The 19,668-nt window shown below is 43.5% G+C and overlaps 1 protein-coding gene across 1 annotated transcript in view; it reads left to right on the top strand.

The window, feature by feature from the left end:
* Nucleotides 1–18,645, top strand: part of LOC147111562 (uncharacterized) — a 107,974-nt gene extending 89,329 nt beyond the window's left edge. The window contains exons 3-7 of the mRNA XM_085999914.1: nucleotides 114–170; nucleotides 273–359; nucleotides 15,881–15,990; nucleotides 16,072–16,222; nucleotides 16,312–18,645. Of these exons, the coding sequence (XP_085856040.1) occupies nucleotides 114–170; nucleotides 273–359; nucleotides 15,881–15,990; nucleotides 16,072–16,222; nucleotides 16,312–16,424 (518 nt within the window). The 3' untranslated portion in view covers nucleotides 16,425–18,645. The remainder of the gene's footprint in view (nucleotides 1–113; nucleotides 171–272; nucleotides 360–15,880; nucleotides 15,991–16,071; nucleotides 16,223–16,311) is intronic.
* Nucleotides 18,646–19,668: the final 1,023 nt, after the last annotated feature.

Here is a 19,668-nt window from a genome sequence, read left to right as displayed (position 1 = left end):
ACCATTGAACAAATTCTGTTTGGTCTCCATTGCTAGGATCACTTCAGTCTGCATATGTAATGAAGTCAATGAAGGTCGGTGTATTTATTTGACTTTTTTTTCTTCTATTTTAGTGCAGCAGTCCTGTGTGCAATTGATTGCCACACGTGACCGAAGACCACTTGTAAAAGGTAATATTACTTAATAAATGCTAATGATAGAATTGTTTCTTATATTTTAACTTATCTCTCTCTCTATGAATTCACCACTCTGTCATATTTATTGATTGTTAGCGAATGATTGTCTGAAGTGTATGCCCGGAAGGCCAGAGTCAACCTGTCGAGTTGAACGAAGATCTGTTTCAAATCAAAATGGTAAACGTAAGTATATAAATTGAATTAGTAATATTTAAGGTTTTGATAATCAGTAATATTACTTGCACAACTGTATAATCTACTTTTGGAGAGCGTATCCAGCATTTTACGATTTTTATCGAGAAATGCTAACCATTAGACTGTCCTTGTAGCCATAATTTTGTATATTTTCTTTGATGTTACTGCATGATAGGGTAGTGATAGAATTCAGACACTTAAACCATGCAATTAAACATTTTGAATATGTATAGAATGAAGACAGATATTGGCCCGGGTTTTCTGGGGCCTATGACTTCATACGCAGTCGTAAGTGCCCCGCAAATTCCAGGTTTCCGCATGTGATGCGCATGCGTGAAAACCTGAAACTTGCCTTCTTTTACCAGCGTAAGGGTGAAAATAAATATTAAAAATATCATTTAAACACTCAATCATTTAAAATGAGTTTAGGTTATTTTTGGCCCCTTTAAAAATGTTTACATTTATTTTTCAAAAAATTAAATTTTTGTTTTAAATGTTTAATTAAATTGTATTTCTATTCATTTTAAACCTGTGATGATTTATTTTTATTTAGATTGTGTGAAAATGTATTTTTTATGTGATTTCTATTATGCTTACGGGATTCCATACTTAAATGGAATCTCCATAAGCATAATGGGAATCCACCTTTTTGATTGGTTGGGCCGGCCTACGTGATCCCAGGGACGTTGGAGGAGGCTCAGTCTTTGCCCTTGTCCAACAGGTATGAGGTTCTTGCTGCCTGTGTGGATGAGGGAAAAGCCTGCAGGATGGATGAGCAGGCTGACCAAGGCACCATGGTGCAGGAGGCCATTCAAGTGGGGGGAGTGAAAGGGAATGTAGTTGTGGTAGGGGACAGTATAGTCAGGGGGATAGATACTGTTCTCTGCAGCCGCGACCGGGAGTTCCGAAGGTTGTGTTGTCTGCGTGGTGCCAGGGTTAAAGACATCTCGCGGCTGGAGGAAAATATGGAGTGGGAGGGGAAGGATCCAGCTGTCGTGGTCCACGTAGGAACCAACGACATAGGTAGAACTAGGAATGAGGGAGTTTGAGGAGCTAGGATCCAAATTAAAAAGCAGAACCTCAAAGGTAATAATCTCTGGATTGTTACCTGAGCCACACGCAAATTGGCATAGGGACAAACAGATTAGAGGTTTAAATGCATGGCTCAAAGAGTAGTGTAGGAGGAAGGGGTTTTGGTTCATGTGGCACTGGCACCAGTACTGGGGAAAGAGGTTGCTGTTCCATTGGGACAGGCTCCACTTAAACCGGGCTGGGACCAGTGTCCTGGCGAACTGAATAACTAGGGCAATACACAGGGCTTTAAACTAACGAAGTGGGGGTGGGAGGATTCAGGAAAGAGTAAATTTAAAAGCAGAGAGAGAAATGTCAGGGCTCTAAGAAAGAAAGACTTACATTTATATAGCGCCTTTCATGACCACCAGACGTCTCAAAGTGCTTTACAGCCAATGAAGTACTTTTGGAGTGGAGTCACTGTTGTAATGTGGGAAACGCAGCAGCGAATTTGCGCACAGCAAGGTCCCACAAACAGCAATGTGATAATGACCAGATAATCTGTTTTTGTTATGTTGGTTGAGGGAGATATATTGCCCAGGTCACCGGGGATAACTCCCCTGCTCTAGAGCAGAGTAGAGTTTTGGGTAAAAATAAGCAGAGTGGGTCAGGAAAGGACAGAGAGAGTAACAAAGGTAATAAGGCATCAGTGACTAAGGTGACATCAGGGCAAAAGTGAAATAAAGCAAAGCTAAAGGCACTATATCTGAATGCGCGAAGCATTCACAACAAAATAAATGAATTAATAGCGCAGATAGAAATTAACAGGTTTGATCCAATAGCCATAACGGAGACGTGGTTGCAAAGTGGCCAAGGTTAGAAACTAAATATTCCAGGATACATAACTTCATGAAGGAATAGGCAAAATGGAAAAGGAGAAGGGGCAGCCCTGATAATAAAGGATGGGATAAAGACAGTAGAGAAAAAGTATCTTAGCTCCTAAAAGCAAGAAGTAGAATAAGTTTGGGTGGAGCTAAGAAAGAGCAAGGGGCAGAAAACATTGGTGGGAGTTGTTTATACGCCCCCAAACAATAGTTGTAATGTAGGGCAGAGTATAAATCAGGAAATTAGAGGCGCATGTAACAAGGGTAATACAGTAATCATGGGGGACTTTAATCTACATATAGACTGGGCAAACCAAATTTGCAGTAATAATGTGGAGGACGAATTCATGGAATGTGTGCAAGATGGTTTTCTAGATCAGTATGTTGAGGAACCAACTGGGGAACAGGCTATTTTAGATCTAGTATTGTGCAACGAGAAAGGGTTAATTAATAACCTTGTAGTAAAGGGGCCTTTTGGTAAGAGTGACCATAATATGATAGAATTTTATATTCAGTTTGAAAGTGACTAAGTTAAATCTGAAACTACGGTCTTAAATCTAAACAAAGCAAACTACGTAGGTATGAGGGGTGAGTTGGCAAAGGTAGATTGGGAAACTACATTAAAAGGTATGACAGTGGATGAGCAATGGCTAGCATTTAAAGAATTAATACATAATTTACAACAAATGTACATTCCATTAAGGCACAAAAACCCCACAGGAAAAGTGGTCCAACCGTGGCTAACAAGAGAAGTTAAAGATAGTATTAGATCAAAGGAAGAAGCTTATAATGTTACCAATAAAGAATAGTAAGCCTGAGGATTGGGAGGATTTTAGAATTCAGCAAAAGAGGACCAAGAAATTGATAAAGAAAGTAAATGTGGGTCCCTTACACGCTGAGACAGGAGAAATTATAATGGGGAATAAGGAAATGGCAGAGAAATTAAATAAATACTTTGGGCTGGATTTTCATTGAGGAGGTGGGTAGAAGGTGGGACTACAACTTTTGGGGTTGTAGTCCCGCCTCCATCGAGTTGTAGCCAACCCACGCGATTTTGACTTGATTGACCTTGTTGAGCCTGCCCAGCGGGCTCAGCAGGCCAATTAAGGACCACCCAGTAACAGGTGACGTCACAGATTGATATTTCATCTGTCGAGGCCTTTTGACAGATGAAATATCAGCGTTTCACAGCTGTTTGAAGCTGTCAAACACTGACAATCTGTACTCCAGGTTAATTCCTTCCTCTCAGGATGATTTAGAGATCTCCCCGGAACAGAAAGCTGAATGCTGCAGTTTTTGACAGATCGCGACCATTCTGCTTTCTGTGCCGGTGAGATGAGGGACTCCCGAGACCTGAAGGAAGGAAGGCTGTAAAGGTAAGTACATGTAAGTAAAACTTATTTAAACACTTTACACACCAAACACACTTACCTTTGCACTCATGCACCCATCACTCACCTGAATACCAGACATCTCGACCCCTCCAAGCCCTTCATCCCAACGGCCCGCCTCGCTACTTGGCATGGTTTGGAGCCATTGGGAATCCCACATTTCACCAATGAAAATAGGGATTAGACTAAAAACTGCCTGTTAACTACCTGTTAACAGGCAGTTAATTGGCACTAATCCCCTTCCCGCCTCGGGGAGGCGGGTCCCAGTGTGGGTCGGGTACCCGCCTCCTTTGAAACTGGCATGGAGGCGGGTTGGGGGGTGGGATGGGTTCGTGCACCCCAATTTCGGGATTTTAACCCCCCACACGCCTCCAATCCCGCCTCCATGGCCCAATGAAAATCCTGCCCTTTTTGTCTGTCTTCATGGAAGAAGACGCAAAAAACTTCCCGGAAATAGTGGACAACAAAGGGTCTAACGAGAATGAGGAACTGAAAGAAATTAGTATTAGTAAAAATGTAGTACTGGAGAAATTAATGGGACTGAAAGCCATTAAATCCCCTGGGCCTGATGGCCTACATCCTAGGGTTTTGAAAGAGTTGGTTATAGAGATAGCGGATGCATTAGTTGTCACTTTCCAAAATTCCATAGATTCTAGAACGATTCCCACAGATTTAAAGGTAGCAAATGTAACCCCACTATTTAAGAAAGGAGGGAGAGAGAAAATGGGGAACTACAGACCAGTTAGCCTGACATCAGTAGTAGGGAAAATGCTAGAATCTATTATTAAGGACATGATAACAGGGCACTTAGAAAATAATAATAGGATTGGGCAGAGTCAAAACACATTTATGAAAGGGAAATTATGTTTGACAAATCTGTTATACAGTTTTTTGAGGTTGTAAGGCGGAGATTGACAGACATTTGAACTACAAGGGATCGAGGGGTATGGGGAGAGAGCGGGAAAGTGGTGTTGAGGCCAAGATTGGATCAGCCATGATCTTATTGAATGGTGAAGCAGGCTTGAGGGGCCGATTGGCCGACTCCTGCTCCTGTTTCTTATGTTCTTATGTTTTAACTAGCAGAATATATAAGGGGGAACCAGTGGATGTGGTGTATTTGGAATTTCAGAATGCATTCGATAAGGTGCCTCACAAGAGGTTATTAAACAAAATTAGGGCTCATGGGATTGGGGGTAATATAGTAGCATGGATTGAGGATTGGTTAACAGACAGTAAACAGAGAGTTGGAATAAACGGGTCATTTTCGGGTTGGCAGGCTGTAACTAGTGGGGCACCACAAGGATCAGTGCTCAGGCCTCAGCTATTCACAATCTACATCAATGATTTGGATGAGGGGACCAAATGTAATATATCCAAGTTTGCTGATGATACAAAGCTGGGTGGGAATATAAGTTGTGAGGAGGATGCAAGGAGGCTTCAAGGGGATAGAGACAGGCTAAGTGAGTGGGCAAGAACATGGCAAATGGAATATAATGTGGAGAAATGTGAAGTTATCCACTTTGGTCAGAAAAATAGAAAAGCAGAGTATTTTTTAAATGGTGAGAGATTGGGAAATGTTGGTGTACAGAGAGGCCTGGGTGTCCTTGTACACGAATCACTAGAAGTTAACATGCAGGTACAGCAAGCAATTAGGAAAGCAAATGGAATGTTGGCCTTTATTACAAGAGGATTTGAGTACAAGAGTAAAGATGTCTTACTGCAATTATATAGGGCCCTGGTAAGACCACACCTGGAGTATTGTGTACAGTTTTGGTCTTCTTTCCTAGGGAAGTATATACTCGTCGTAGAGGGAGTGCAACGAAGGTTCACCAGACTGGTTCCTGGGATGGGGGGATTGTCCTATGAGGAGAGATTGAGTAGACTAGGCCTATATTCTCGAAAATTTAGAAGAATCAGAGGTGATCTCATTGAATCATACAAAATTCTTACAGGGCTTGACAGGGTAGATGCAGGGAGGATGTTTCCCCTGGCTGGGGTGTCCAGAACGAGGGGTAACAGTCTCAGAATAAGGGGTCGGCCATTTAGGACTGAGATGAGGAGAAATTTCTTCACTTAGAGTGTGGTGAATCTTTAGAATTCCCTACCACAGAGGGCTGTGGAGGCTCAGTCGTTGAGTATATTCAAGACAGAGATCGATAGATTTTTGGATATTAAGGGAATCAAGGGATATGGGGATAGTGCAGGAAAGTGGAGATGAAGTAGAAGATCAGCCATGACCTTATTGATTGGTGGAGCAGGCTCGAAGTGCCAAATGGCCTACTCCTGCTCCTATTTCTTATGTTCTTATGTTTGCGAACCGCATGTGTCCCTGGGATATGTGGGCCTTTATGCAGGCCCTCGCCTGCAGGCCCAGGAGTGTGAGTTTCGTAGGTCCGTGGCTATCAGTTAAGTGTGGATTTTACTTGTGGTTCGGAGGCACTTGCCTACGGGAAGCCTCCGACTGCAATTTCATGTTAAATATGTCACCAGTTGGAAATTGGGTTCAAAGCTATTGACGAGATGAAATTAAGCCACACTCAAAATAACATTTTAAATGACTTATTTACTATATGTAAGCCTTTCTCTTACTACTGTTCGGACCTCGAGAATTACGAATAAATGGAACAATGGCAGACACAAGTATGTGATCAATAAAATTGGTCTTTAATCATGCTACAGTTCAAAGTTCAAGCATACATTGCAATCAATATGCACCCGATTTACCTGTACATAAAAGTACCCCCAGCAATTCCAACGCTACCTCCCAAGTCAACCGTACATAAAAGTACCCTTTAACAATATCTATGCTCTATGTCCGACTTTCATACATACTCCTTTATCTCTGGGTGATTGGTCCAGGGAGAGTTGTATGTCGAAACGTAGGCTGGCCCGCTTTCTTTGATCATCTGTTCTTCCGTTCTGTCGTCTTTGTTCTTCAGTGTTCTGGATTTCCCGCCTCTGGGTCACTTCTGTTATAGGGCCTTTCTGCCAGCCCCACTTGTATAGCCCTGTCTGCCTCCCTCTGATAGGTCAATTTCACTCCAAACCTTCCCTAATTGGAGTTCATGTTCCTGTGGGGGCAGGACTTCCTTGTCAGTCATGTTTCTTCTTCCTGTCCATGTGGCCTCACAAACAAAGGACCATATGCTGACCACCAGGCAAGGGACCCCCTGCTGACTTCCTCCATTTTGTGTCTTCACGAACAAAAAACACTTGCTGACCTCCTACATTTTGAACCATTTCACAATTCTGAACTTCGATCTCCACATGGTAGCAGCAGTTATATTACAGTTTCAAGAAACTTACATATACCATTTGTGTTGATGTGAAGTAGTTTCAAATTCACATTGATGCAACCTGTATAGTTGCATCAATGTGAAGTCTCTTTTTTAAACTTAAACTCTGTAGTTTATAGTTACTAGGGTCTTTTCTGGTGTAGCAGGGACTGTTGGTAGACTATACAAGCGCCTTAGAGATATCTTTAATTGGGGATAGTAAATTAATTTAAATTAAGTAAAGGGAAGGTCATGCCAGGTGAGCCCAGCCCCGTGATATGCTCCTCTTGCTCTATGTGGGAATTCAGGGACCCCGGTGCCCCTGATGACCATGTGTGCCAGAGATGCATCCATCTGCAGCTACTAGCAGACCGCATTGAGGCACTGGAGCTGCGGGTGGATGGGTTGTTGAGCATTCACGATGCTGAGAGGTTCGTGGATAACACGTTTAGTGAGTTGGTCACACCACAGGGTAGGGCTGCACAGGAAGATAGGAAATGGGTGACCACCAGGCGGAGCAATAGAAGCAGGCAGGTAGTGCAGGAGACCCCTGTGACCATTCCCCTCTCAAACAGGTATACCGCTTTGGATACTGTTGAGGGGGATGACTCACCAGGGGAAGGCAGCAGCAGCCAACTTCCTGGCACTGGGGGTGCTCCTGCTGCCCAGGAAGGGGGGAAAAAGAGTGGGAGAGCAATAGTGGTAGGGGATTCTATAGTAAGGGGAACAGATAGGCGTTTCTGTGGCCGTAGACGTGAATCCAGGATGGTTTGTTGCCTCCCTGGTGCCAGGGTCAAGGATATCACTGAGCGGCTGCAGGGCATTCTGGAGGGGGAGGGTGAACAGCCAGAGGTCGTGGTCCACATTGGGACCAACGACATAGGTAAAAAGAGGGATGAGGTCCTGCAGCAAGAATTTAGGGAGCTAGGTGAAGGATTAAAGAGCAGGACCTCAAAGGTTGTAATCTCTGGATTACTCCCGGTGCCACGTGCTAGTGAGTATAGGAATGGGAAGATAGAACAGATGAATGCGTGGCTAAAGGGATGGTGCAGGGGGGAGGGCTTTAGTTTCCTGGATCACTGGGTCTGCTTCTGGGAAAGGTGGGACTTGTACAAGTCGGACAGTTTACACCTGAACCAGAGGGGAACCAATATCCTTGCGGGGAGGTTTGCTAGCACTGCTGGGGGGGGTTTAAACTAACTTGGCAGGGGGATGGGGTACAGAGTGGAGCTATAGCAGGGGGTGATTTACAGCCAAATACAGAGGAAAAAACAAGGCAGAGCAAATATGTGAAGGCAAAAGGGAATATGGCAGGGCTGGAAGGCATTTATTTTAATGCAAGGAGTCTTGCAAATAAGGTGGATGAACTGAAGTTGTTGTTGAACACATGGGAGTACGATATTGTTGCTATCACGGAGACATGGTTGAGGGAGGGTCAGGACTGGCAGCTCAATATTCCGGGGTATAGAATCTTCAGGCAAGACAGAGGGGGGTGTAAAAGGGGAGGGGGTGTTGCAATATTAATTAAGGAATCAATTACTGCTGTAAGGAGGGATGATATATTAGCGGGTTCCTCTAATGAGGCCATATGGGTAGAACTTAAAAACAAAAAGGGGGCAAGCACTTTGCTGGGAGTGTACTATAGGCCCCCAAACAGTCAGGGGGAGATAGAGGAACAGATATGTAGGCAAATCTCAGAAAAGTGCGAAAATAATAGGGTAATAATAGTGGGGGATTTCAACTTCCCCAATATTAATTGGGATAGTCAGAGTGTGAAAGGCTTAGAGGGTGCAGAATTCTTAAAGTGCATCCAGGAGAGCTTTTTGAGCCAACATGTAGAAAGTCCTACAAGAGAGGGGGCGATACTGGACCTAATTCTGGGGAATGTAGCCGGGCAAGTGGTGGAAGTGTCAGTAGGAGAGCATTTTGGCGACAGTGACCATAATTCGGTGAGATTTAAGGTGGTCATGGAAAAAGACAAAGACGGCCCGGAAATAAGGGTTCTAAATTGGGGGAAGGCCGATTTTAATACGATAAGGCAGGATCTGGCCAAAGTGGACTGGGAGCAGCTACTTATAGGAAAATCCACATCAAAACAGTGGGAGACTTTCAGAAGGGAAATAGAGAGAGTACAACGCCAACATGTTCCTGTAAAAGTCAAGGGGGGGACCAACAAGCAAAGGGAACCTTGGATGACAAGGGATATACAAAAATGCATTTGAAATAAAAGGGGGGCTTTTGGCAGTTACAAAAGACTAAAGACGGAAGAAGCCCTAGAGGAGTATAAAAAGTGCAGGGGCATACTTAAAAAAGAAATTAGGAGGGAGAGGAGGGGCCATGAAATAACACTGGCGAGCAAAATAAAGGAAAATCCTAAGATGTTTTATAAGCATATTAAGGGCAAGAGGATAACCAGGGAAAGGGTAGGGCCCATTAGGGACCAAAGTGGCAATCTGTGTGTAGAGCCAGATGATGTAGGCGGGGTTTTAAATGAATTTTTTGCATCTGTGTTCACTATGGAGAGAGACGATGCAGACATAGAAATCGGGCAAGGGGACTATGACATACTTGAACATATTAGCATCGAGAGGGAGGAGGTGCTAGCAGTTTTAGCAGGCCAAAAAGTGGATAAATCCCCAGGCCCGGACAAGATGTATCCCAGGCTGCTGTGGGAGGCAAAGGAGGAGATTGCAGGGGCTCTGACACAAATTTTCAGAACCTCTCTGGCCACAGGGGATGTACCAGAGGACTGGAGAACAGCTAATGTAGTACCATTATACAAGAAGGGTAGCAGGGATAAACCAGGGAATTACAGGCCAGTGAGCCTAACATCTGTGGTAGGGAAATTATTGGAAAAAATTCTGAGGGACAAAATTAGTCTCCACTTGGAGAGGCAAGCATTAATCGGGGATAGTCAGCATGGCTTTGTCGAGGGTAAATCATGTCTGACAAATCCGATTGAATTTTTCGAGGGGGTGACTGGGGGGGTGGATGAGGGAAATGCTGTGGATGTGGTTTACATGGACTTCAGTAAAGTTTTTGAAAAAGTCCCGCATAGGAGACTGGTCAAGAAGGTAAGAGCCCATGGGATCCAGGGTGCCTTGGCGCGTTGGATCCTAAACTGGCTGAGTGGCAGGAGGCAGAGGGTGATGGTCGAAGGTTGCTTTTGTGACTGGAAGCCTGTGTCCAGTGGGGTACCTCAGGGATCGGTGCTGGGTCCCTTGTTGTTTGTGATCTACATAAATGATTTGGATGAGAATGTGAAAGGTATGATCAGTAAGTTCGCAGATGACACGAAAATTGGTGGGGTGGTAAATTGCGAGGAGGAAAGCCTCAGGCTACAGGACGATATAAACGGGTTGGTCAGATGGGCGGAAAAGTGGCAAATGGAATTTAACCCTGAAAAGTGCGAGGTGATGCATTTTGGACGGACAAATAAGGCAAGGGAATACACAATGAGTGGTAGGACCCTAGGAAGTACAGAGGGTCAGAGGAACCTTGGTGTACATGTACATAGATCCCTGAAGGCAGCGGAACAGGTAGATAAGGTGGTTAAAAAGGCATATGGGATACTTGCCTTCATTAGCCGAGGCATAGAATATAAGAGCAGGGAGGTTATGATGGAGCTGTACAAAACGCTGGTGAGGCCACAGCTGGAGTACTGTGTGCAGTTCTGGTCGCCTCACTATAGGAAGGATGTGATTGCTTTGGAGAGGGTGCAGAGAAGATTCACCAGGATGTTACCTGGGATGGAGCGCCTCAGCTATGAAGAAAGACTGAACAGGCTGGGGTTGTTTTCCTTGGAGCAAAGATGGCTGAGGGGGGACCTGATTGAGGTGTACAAAATGATTAGGGGCATAGATAGGGTAGATAAAGAGGAACTTTTCCCCTTAGTAGGGGGGTCAATAACAAGGGGGCATAGATTCAGGGTAAGGGGCAGGAGATTTAGAGGGGATTTGAGGAGGAACTTTTTCACCCAGAGGGTGGTTGGAATCTGGAACTCACTGCCTGAAAGGGTGGTAGAGGCAGGAACCCTCACAACATTCAAGAAGCATTTGGATGAGCACTTGAAATGCCATTGCATACAAGGCTATGGACCAAATGCTGGAAAATGGGATTAGACTGGACAGGGATGGATGGGCGGCGCAGACACGATGGGCCGAAGGGCCTCTTTCTGTGCTGTAAAACTCTATGGCCTAGAAATTCGGTAGGCTTAGCGACGCTTTTGAGGCGCTAGAGGGCCTAGCGCCGGAGTTATGGCCAGTTTGGAAATTGAGTGGGTCCCTAAATCGGCGTTAGGTCGTTAGCGCTGCGCCGGCACCGATGACGTCATCGGTGTGCGCAGTGTCCCGGTTGCCATGGTAACCCGCCCGAACTCCGAAATTGACTTGCGGCCGCCTCGCCCGTGGCAGCCGCAAGCAACGTTCTGGCAGAGGTGCCTTACTGGACTTTGCGCCGGCGCATTAAAGGCCCCGCGGCGGCCGGCCGCTTGGCCGCCTGGCCGCAGCTCCCTCCCCGGACTTCTCCCCCCCCCCCCCCCCCCCCGGGACAGATGCAAGCCCCGCACTTGTCCGAGGTGCCAGGCTCATTTTTACAATGATTTTCGCGGGCCGCGGCCGGGTGCAGGCAGCTCCTCCTTAAGGGAAGGAGGAGGCCTGCACTTCCCGAACCTGCCGCACCGCAGCGGGCGCCGCAGCGCCGGAATAGCGCCGCAATTCAGCGCGTAGCGCCAGTTTTCAGGCGCAAACAGCTTTCAGCAGCGCCGGCAGCCGTTTGGGCGCAGAACTAATGAATTTTTGGCACGCCCAGCGCGACTTAGCTCCGGCACTAACTTCCGGCGCTAAAGCCGTCGCTGCGCCAAAACCAAATTTCTAGGCCTATGACTCTCTATAGTGTTATTTGGGTATGATGTCACCTTATGCAATTCAGACAAATGATGTGAGACCACATTCAGAAGCTAGTCTTGCAGCTTTTCAATTTCATGCCATCTACAGACAGTGCAAAGGAAAGTTTAAAAAGTTTCTAACTGTACCATTGTACTGCTGTAAACTTTTTAAACTTAATTTTAATTCTCGCTAACGTTGGGATATTCAGCCGTCTGCTAACATTAAATTTCACTGGCACTTGAATGCTAGTGAAAGGCTTTCCCTATTTACACAAGCATGCTTGTATATAACTCTCTTTTTTCTGGCTATGGAACAGTCTGAAATTGTCAGGTTAACTTGGGTACTAACTCGCTATCGGTATCAAAATTGGTAGTAATGTAATGAGGCCTTAATCATGGATTGGCAACCAGTCTTACTGGAAAAAACACTAATTGAATTCCTTACCATTACTGTAAAGAGGATATTACTGATGTTTATTGTGATGAAATATTCCATTCATCACTCATCAGTATTTCTCTGCCTGTGACTGTGGTTGGTTTCAGTTTCATTTCCATTGTATTGTACTGTGTGTAGGGCTCCGCCCATACCTGGCTCCTATGTAAGCTGGCCCAGCCTGCAGCACATCCAGTACGGCAGACCTCTGGATGGAAGATACATTCTCCTCTGTGTGTTACCTTCTAAGTCAATAAAAGCCTTGTTTTGTTTCGCTAACATCGAGTCTCGGATTTATTGAGGCACATCATTTATGGCTGTTATTAAATAACTGCATATTGGAGCAATAGTGCTGCATGTTGACTTTCCTAGTGACTGGTTGCAGAGAAGCATTGGCATGGAGATGGTAGCAGGTGATGGAAGCACCTGCTCTTGTAATCATAGAACCATACCAGTTTACAGCACAGAAGGAGGCCATTTGAACCACCATGCCTGTGCCAGCTCCTTGTTGAACCATCCAAAACTAACCCCACAGATCTCTATCTTCCTCAGCTTCAAATGTTCCATATATTCTTCCTTAAAAGATTCAGTGGCCTCTGCCTCAATTACTTCCTGTGGCAAAGCATTCCATGCTCCAATAACGCTCTGCGTAAAGACATTTCTTCCAAACTCTTACTTCACTGTTAGTGACAATTTTAAATGGATGTCCCCTTGTCACTAATTCCACAGGAATGATGTAGAAACAGATGTGGCCTTGACTAACATCTTTATTGTTTTACTGAGGAAATAGTAAACATACAAGGATCCCAGCAGGTCCCAATAGATGTGATTATCTTAAGACCAAATGGTTATGAAAAATAACTACCTTTCATAATAACTATTATGAGGTTTCCTTTTCTTTTAAGCTGGTAACAGTTATACATTGTCACCTACAGACATGTTTACTTTCACAAGTTCAACAACTATAGCCAACTTTCATTACTGGAAAATATTATCAATGTACAAGTGATTGAGACATAGAAGATAGAAGCAGGAGTAGGCCATTTGGCCCCTCGAGCCTGTTCCGCCATTTAATGAGATCGTGGTTGATCATCCAAATTCAGTACCCTGTCCCTGCTTTGTCCCCATATTCCTTGATCCATTTAGCCTTAAGAAATATATCTAACTCCTTCTTGAATATATTTAATAAGATGGCCTCAACTGCCTTCTGTGGTAGAGAATTCCACAGGTTCACCACTCTCTGGGTGAAGAAATTCCTCCTCATCTCAGTCCTAAATGGCTTACCCCTTATCCTTAGACTGTGACCCCTGGTCCTGGACTCCCCCGCCATCGGGAACATCCTTCCTGAATCTAGTCTGTCTAGTCCTGTTAGAATTTTATAAGTTTCAATGAGATCCCCTCTCATTCTTCTAAACTCCAGCGAGTATAAGCCCAATCGTCCCAATCTCTCCTCATACGTCATTCCTGCCATCCCAGCTATCAGTCTGGTGGATCTTCACTGCACTCTCCATGGCAAGAACATCCTTCCTCAGATAAGGTGACCAAAACTGCACACAATACTCAAGGTGTGGTCTCACCAAGGCCCCGTACAACTGCAGCAAGACATCCTTGTTCCTGTACTCGAATCCTCTCGCTACGAAGGCCAACACACCATTTGCCTTCTTAACCGCCTGCTGCACCTGCATGCTTACCTTCAGCGACTGCTGCACAAGGACACCCAGGTCTCGTTGCACTTCCCCTTTTCCCAATCTATTGCCGGAGACGAGGTAAGAGTGACCAAGAAACAATGTGAAATAGAGTATACTTGTCCGCAGTCCACTAACATGCCAGCAGCATATTGAGATTGCATTTGTAAAGGTGTCTTATGCAGGATTTTTAATTGGTTTCCTTTTAGACTGCAAATTGAGACTGAGTGTGTTGTGGTCCATATCAGCTCCTGCCAGTTTTAGATTATAGCATACTGTGCTTACCGTGCAATTAAAATATCTGGGGGCACCTTTGAATAAATGGGTTATATTTAGCTCAAAACCATCACTATTTAGCTACCAATACATTTACATTTATGTAGGCAGAAACAGATCTACCCTTTTGTTCTTTGGTCCCCCCGTTCTTTCACTGCCTCTGTACTTGCTCAGAAACTGTTACATCTCCAACTTCTCCAGTTCTGACGGAAGGTCATCGACCTGAAATGTTACTCTGTTTCTATCTCCACAGATGCTGCCTGAGCTGCTGAGTATTTCCAGCATTTTCTGTTTTTATTTCAGATTTCCAGCACCGCAGTATTGTCCTTTTGTTTTAATGAAAATTCCTTGTTTTGTTTTTCAAGGTTAGCGTTCTTAAACAAAGTCTTCCAGTTTTCTCCCTACCTCTCCAAAGGAACTGACTCTTACCAGATTATGGTTCATAGAGCACTAGAGACCTTATAGTACCATACCCAGGTGGCTATTTTTCATGTGAGCCTATATAGTGAATGTCAGCAGCCGATTCAACTGTAGTGGAGGGAGGGGTGCGGGGGAGGAATAGGCCAGTCAAGTCTGATGCTGAACTCACCCAGCATCTACATGTGCACTTTCCAGCAAGAATCACAGGTTGTGATCCGGGGTGGGAACCCTGACTGATTTTTCCCTCCACTACAGCTCGGGGAGCACTGAGATCAATCACAGCTCCCCCCCCCACCCCCACCCCCCCAAGATATCTGTGCTCCTCTAATTCTGCACTCTTGAGCATCCCTGATTATAATTGCTCAACCATTGGTGGCCGTGCCTTCTGTTGCCTAGGCCCTTAGCTCTGGAATTCCCTGCCTAAACCTCTCCGCCTCATTACCTCTCTTTCCTCCTTTAAGATGCTCCTTAAAACCTACTGCTTTGACCAAGCTTTTGGTCACCTGCCCTAATTTCTCCTTATGTGGCATGGTGTCAAATTTTTTGTCTTGTAATACTCCGGTGAAGCGTCTTGGAATGTTTTACCACGTTAAAGGTGGTATATAAATAAAAGTTGTTGTTGAGATGGCTGCCAATGAAATGCAATGGGCGTTCACTCTCTCTTTCACACACACACTTTGCAGCCCCTTTCCTCCCTCATATCCACCTTCCAGATCACTTTAATGCATTTCTGTTGCGTTTCTTATCCTTTCACCCCGATCCTTTTTGCAAACTACACGTTGTGTTTTTTATCTACTTATTTTTTTTAAATCGTCCCTCCTCTTTTGTTTGGCTGTACGATCCCTTCCCGGTTATAGTATTAATTTGGATGTGCAAATAAAAAGGAGCTCGGATGGCAGGAGGGAGACTCACTTTGCGAAACTTACCTCCTAGAGACACATCCACCATCCAGAGCTTCACTCCATCTTGACCATTCTTTTCCACCCTATTTTTTTCCCGCGCATGCGCAAATCACGGGAATTTTTCCTGCACGTGCGCAAATTGTGGGGGTTTTCCCCCAAGAATCCTGAGATTCCGTCGTGAGATCGCACACGAGTGACGGTTTGTTTTTCTCAGCAGTTATGCAATCCTGCGGGAATCAAACCTGCCATCTTCCTCAGTTTCTTTATTTATTTTGAATCTTTAAAAAAAAATACAATTCTTTGTCTAAAACGCTCACCGATGAGCTTCATTTGATATTGTATTATAGAGGAGACAACTGTCCCATGGATTCTGAGTTTGAAAAAGGGAAGTGCTCTCGACAAAAAGGATAACAAGATCTCGGTCAAAGAGGCTGGCTACTTCTTAGTGTACAGTCAGGTAAGCTGTTTTCTTTTATCCCGAGACCTGTATTGAAATGATCGGCAGAGTCACGGATTTACTATGTTCTTGCACTTATAGGTGTGGTATAAAGACAATACTTTTACAATGGGACATTTTATCCAGAGAAAAAAGGCCAGCAGTGTTGGCAATGAGCCACGTATTGTAATCCTATTTCGGTGCATCCAAAACATGTCCGCCTGCTGCCCAAATAATTCTTGCTTTACTGCTGGTAAGGATTTATTTTAGTGTTCGGGTTGGCTTGTTTAAACATTGTTTGTTTCTGTCACAATGTCTGATCAACTATTTCTTTTCAATCAGGTATTGCAAAACTTGAAGTGGGAGATGAGCTTGAACTTGTAATACCCCGAATTCAAGCACAAATTGCATTAAACGGTGATGGGACATTTTTTGGTGCAATAAAACTACTCTAACTGTTGGCTAAGGCAGTCGAGGCAAAGTGGTATCTGTCATTTAAAGAAAAAGAGAGAGGAATTTAAAGAAGAACCCTGTCAGTATCAACTTCCTTTTTGGTTTGGTGTGATGGACATATGGTTGTAAACCATTTCTATTTCAGAAAATCAAATCGAGTTTCTTTCTCTCTGTGCAAGCAAGAAATCAAAAGGAACAACTGAAAATAGAATTGCTAAAATGTTTTTCATAATTTTTTGGATGCGTATGATGCCTTATGATTTTAACTGTGATGCCTCAACAATTGTTTCCTTTTTTAAGATAGTTTCACACAATAAGCAAAACAGATGATAAGAACTGGAGGAAAAAAAGAAGTGGCTTCTGTGTAATGGTACGGTACTTCTTTTAGTTATGGTGAACACCACTGACCTTCAGCATTGGTCACAGGATTGCTTATACCTGTTTAATGAAGTATACAGTCTGTAAATAAGACCAGCCACACTTATGTTCACAAAGTCAATAATGACACGCAACACCTTAACACGGATGTCTGAAAATGCAGTTGAGATGTGGCATGGTGCTGCGGAGTGTCAGAGCTCAACGACGCGTGGATTGGGACAAACATTAAATTTAGTCCCTAACCTAAGCTCCTGATCTGAAGGTGTTGATTGGGAGATTACAGTGTCTCCCGGGGCAGGGAGAATGAAAACCAGAGTGAAGAATCACACCTGGACAGCACTTAATGCCTCCTGATGTCAGGCTATGGGAGGGCTTTGGCAGAAGTCTGGGAGTAGGCTGCATGCTTGCCCTTTCAGCAGTAGAGGCATCAAGAACAAATAAACCAGCAGAATAAAATAATAATAAATCACTTTTAAAAAGTCCAGATTTTCTAAATTTGGGGATGATTTTTTGGTCAAGAAGATGCTTGTTCTAGAACTGAAGATGAAGTTTGTGTTTTTTTTATTCATTCATGTGGGATGTGGGCATCATTGGCAAGGCCAGCATTTATTGTCCATCCCTAATTGCCCTTAACTGAGTGGTTTGCTCGGCCATTTCAGAGGGCAGTTAAGAGTCAACCACATTGCTGTGTGTCTGAAGTCACATATAGGCCAGACCGGGTAAGGACGGCAGATTTCCTTCCCTAAAGGACATTAGTGAACCAGATGGGTTTTTGCGACAATCTGATAGTTTCATGGTCACCATTACTGATACTAGCTTTTTATTCCAGATTTATTTAATTAACTGAATTTAAATTCCCCAGCTGCCGTGATAGGATTTAGAACTCACATCTCTGGATCATTAGTCCAGGCCTCTGAATTACTAGTCCAGTAACATAACCACTATGCGACTGTACTGTAATTGTTTTACAAAAGGCAATCAATGTGCACTTAATTTCATCAGATTGTGCAATAGTTTTGCATACTTTAAGCAACTGGTCTTTTATTAATTGTTAACGTTTTAGCATCTAGTAATATTACTACATCAAAATAATATAGTTTATTCTCTGGACTCTAAATTAGGAAATATTCCATAGTTCTGTAAATCATTCTAATTTGATTGAATAATTAGCATTAGCAATGTCTAGAACTCAATTTAAAGGTGTTTTAGAACAGAATGCATATGTGTTTTGAAACTGAAAAAAAATATTGATAGGCTTAATTCAGTTGATCCACTTTATAATGTTGTCCTTAAAATGTGTTAAGAGAAGTACAGTGTTGCAGAAACATACAAGACAAACAATGTTATTTAAAATGATATAAAAGTAGAACTAAATGGACAATGCAAGGGATCATAAATGCTGGCCTTGCCAGCTTCGCCCACATCCCATAAATGAATTTTAAAAAATGTTGAATGTGTATTGTGTCCACGATGTATAAACACGTTCAACAAAAACTCGACTCCCCAGTATTTACTGTTCTACCTGTGTTCTATTGCACTGTGGGAGATAATGTATAATCCAATTTTAGAATTGATACATTGTTAGGGATTTAGGAAGTGGCATTGATTTTGAAGGTCCTGTGCTGTGAATAGGTTATACTTACTGTAGTGTGTGTACCCGTCTACCTTTAAGGGAACTATTGAATGTAACCGTTCACCTTTAAGGGAACTACTTTTGGTGTGGCACTATTTGTTTGGCTTCTGTATACTGTAATACCGATAGTGACCACACCAGTATATAAGTGTTGTAGCAGGATTGCTGGGGCAGATTCGCCCGGACCTTCGAATAGTAAAGACCTGTTTTGTTTGTTACTTCTGAAGTCTGTGTATTTATTAACTGCACAACCCACAGACTTTACACTTACTAATTGTAGTTTTGGAAGTTTCTGTTTTTATTTGTGCTTTATAGGATTTTGGTAGTTTTCTCTTTTCTACAGGCTCTTTGGATTTCCTGCCTTTTAGTTTTATCCTACAGAGGTGTCTGGAATATTATTATTTGATATATATCTTCATTGAGTAATCTAGGAACTCCTTTTCTGTAACAGATCTATAACAGAGCTTTAGTGCATAAACTAGGCTGGCACTCCAGTGCAGTACTGAGGAACTGCTGCACTAAAAAATGTTGTCTTTCAGATGAGCCAATGCTCCTCCCCAAATACTACTTAGAATCAAATTGACTGGTCATTCAGCTCAGTGCCGGTTGTGTGATGATGTTGGCACAGAATGAATGTTGTGTTTTCTTACATGACAACAGTTACTGCACTCTAAAAGAAATTTGTTGTGTGAGATGCTTTGAGTTATTTTGATATAACAAGGATATCAATGCAATTATTTATTTCAATCCCTCAGCAGAGTTCGTGGTCTCATGAGAGTCACAACTCAGCTTGCTAAAATACAATAATAGGGATTTTGAGAAATAGTTGTATATGCTGAAAAGTACAGGGTGCAGCATACACAGAGGGAACTGCACAGAGTTACCTTGCTACCTATTCGATCTATTGGAGTAGTTCATGACCAGATATGGTAAATCTGTTGCCTGGCACGTTAGGTCTCAACCTGAGATTTTTCAGTTCCTCAATTAATAATGTAAGCATCTGAAGAAACACTGCTCCCATAAAATAACAAATAGGGAAGATTGTGTGACATGTAACTTCATTCAGTGGATGACTACTATCCCGTTTGGCTATGAGCCAGACGGTTGTAGGTTCAAGTCCCACTCCTGAACCTGAACACATAATCTAGGCTGGCACTTCAGTGCAGTACCTTTATTGTTAGAGGTGCTGTCTATCATTAAACCGATGTACGGTTTGCCTGTTCAGTTTGCTATTA

This window comes from Somniosus microcephalus, chromosome 10, assembly GCF_052327205.1.
Source record: "Somniosus microcephalus isolate GS21.2 chromosome 10, FLI_Smic_1.0, whole genome shotgun sequence".
Lineage (NCBI taxonomy): Eukaryota > Metazoa > Chordata > Chondrichthyes > Squaliformes > Somniosidae > Somniosus > Somniosus microcephalus.
This window is presented reverse-complemented; position numbering and strand designations above follow the sequence as displayed.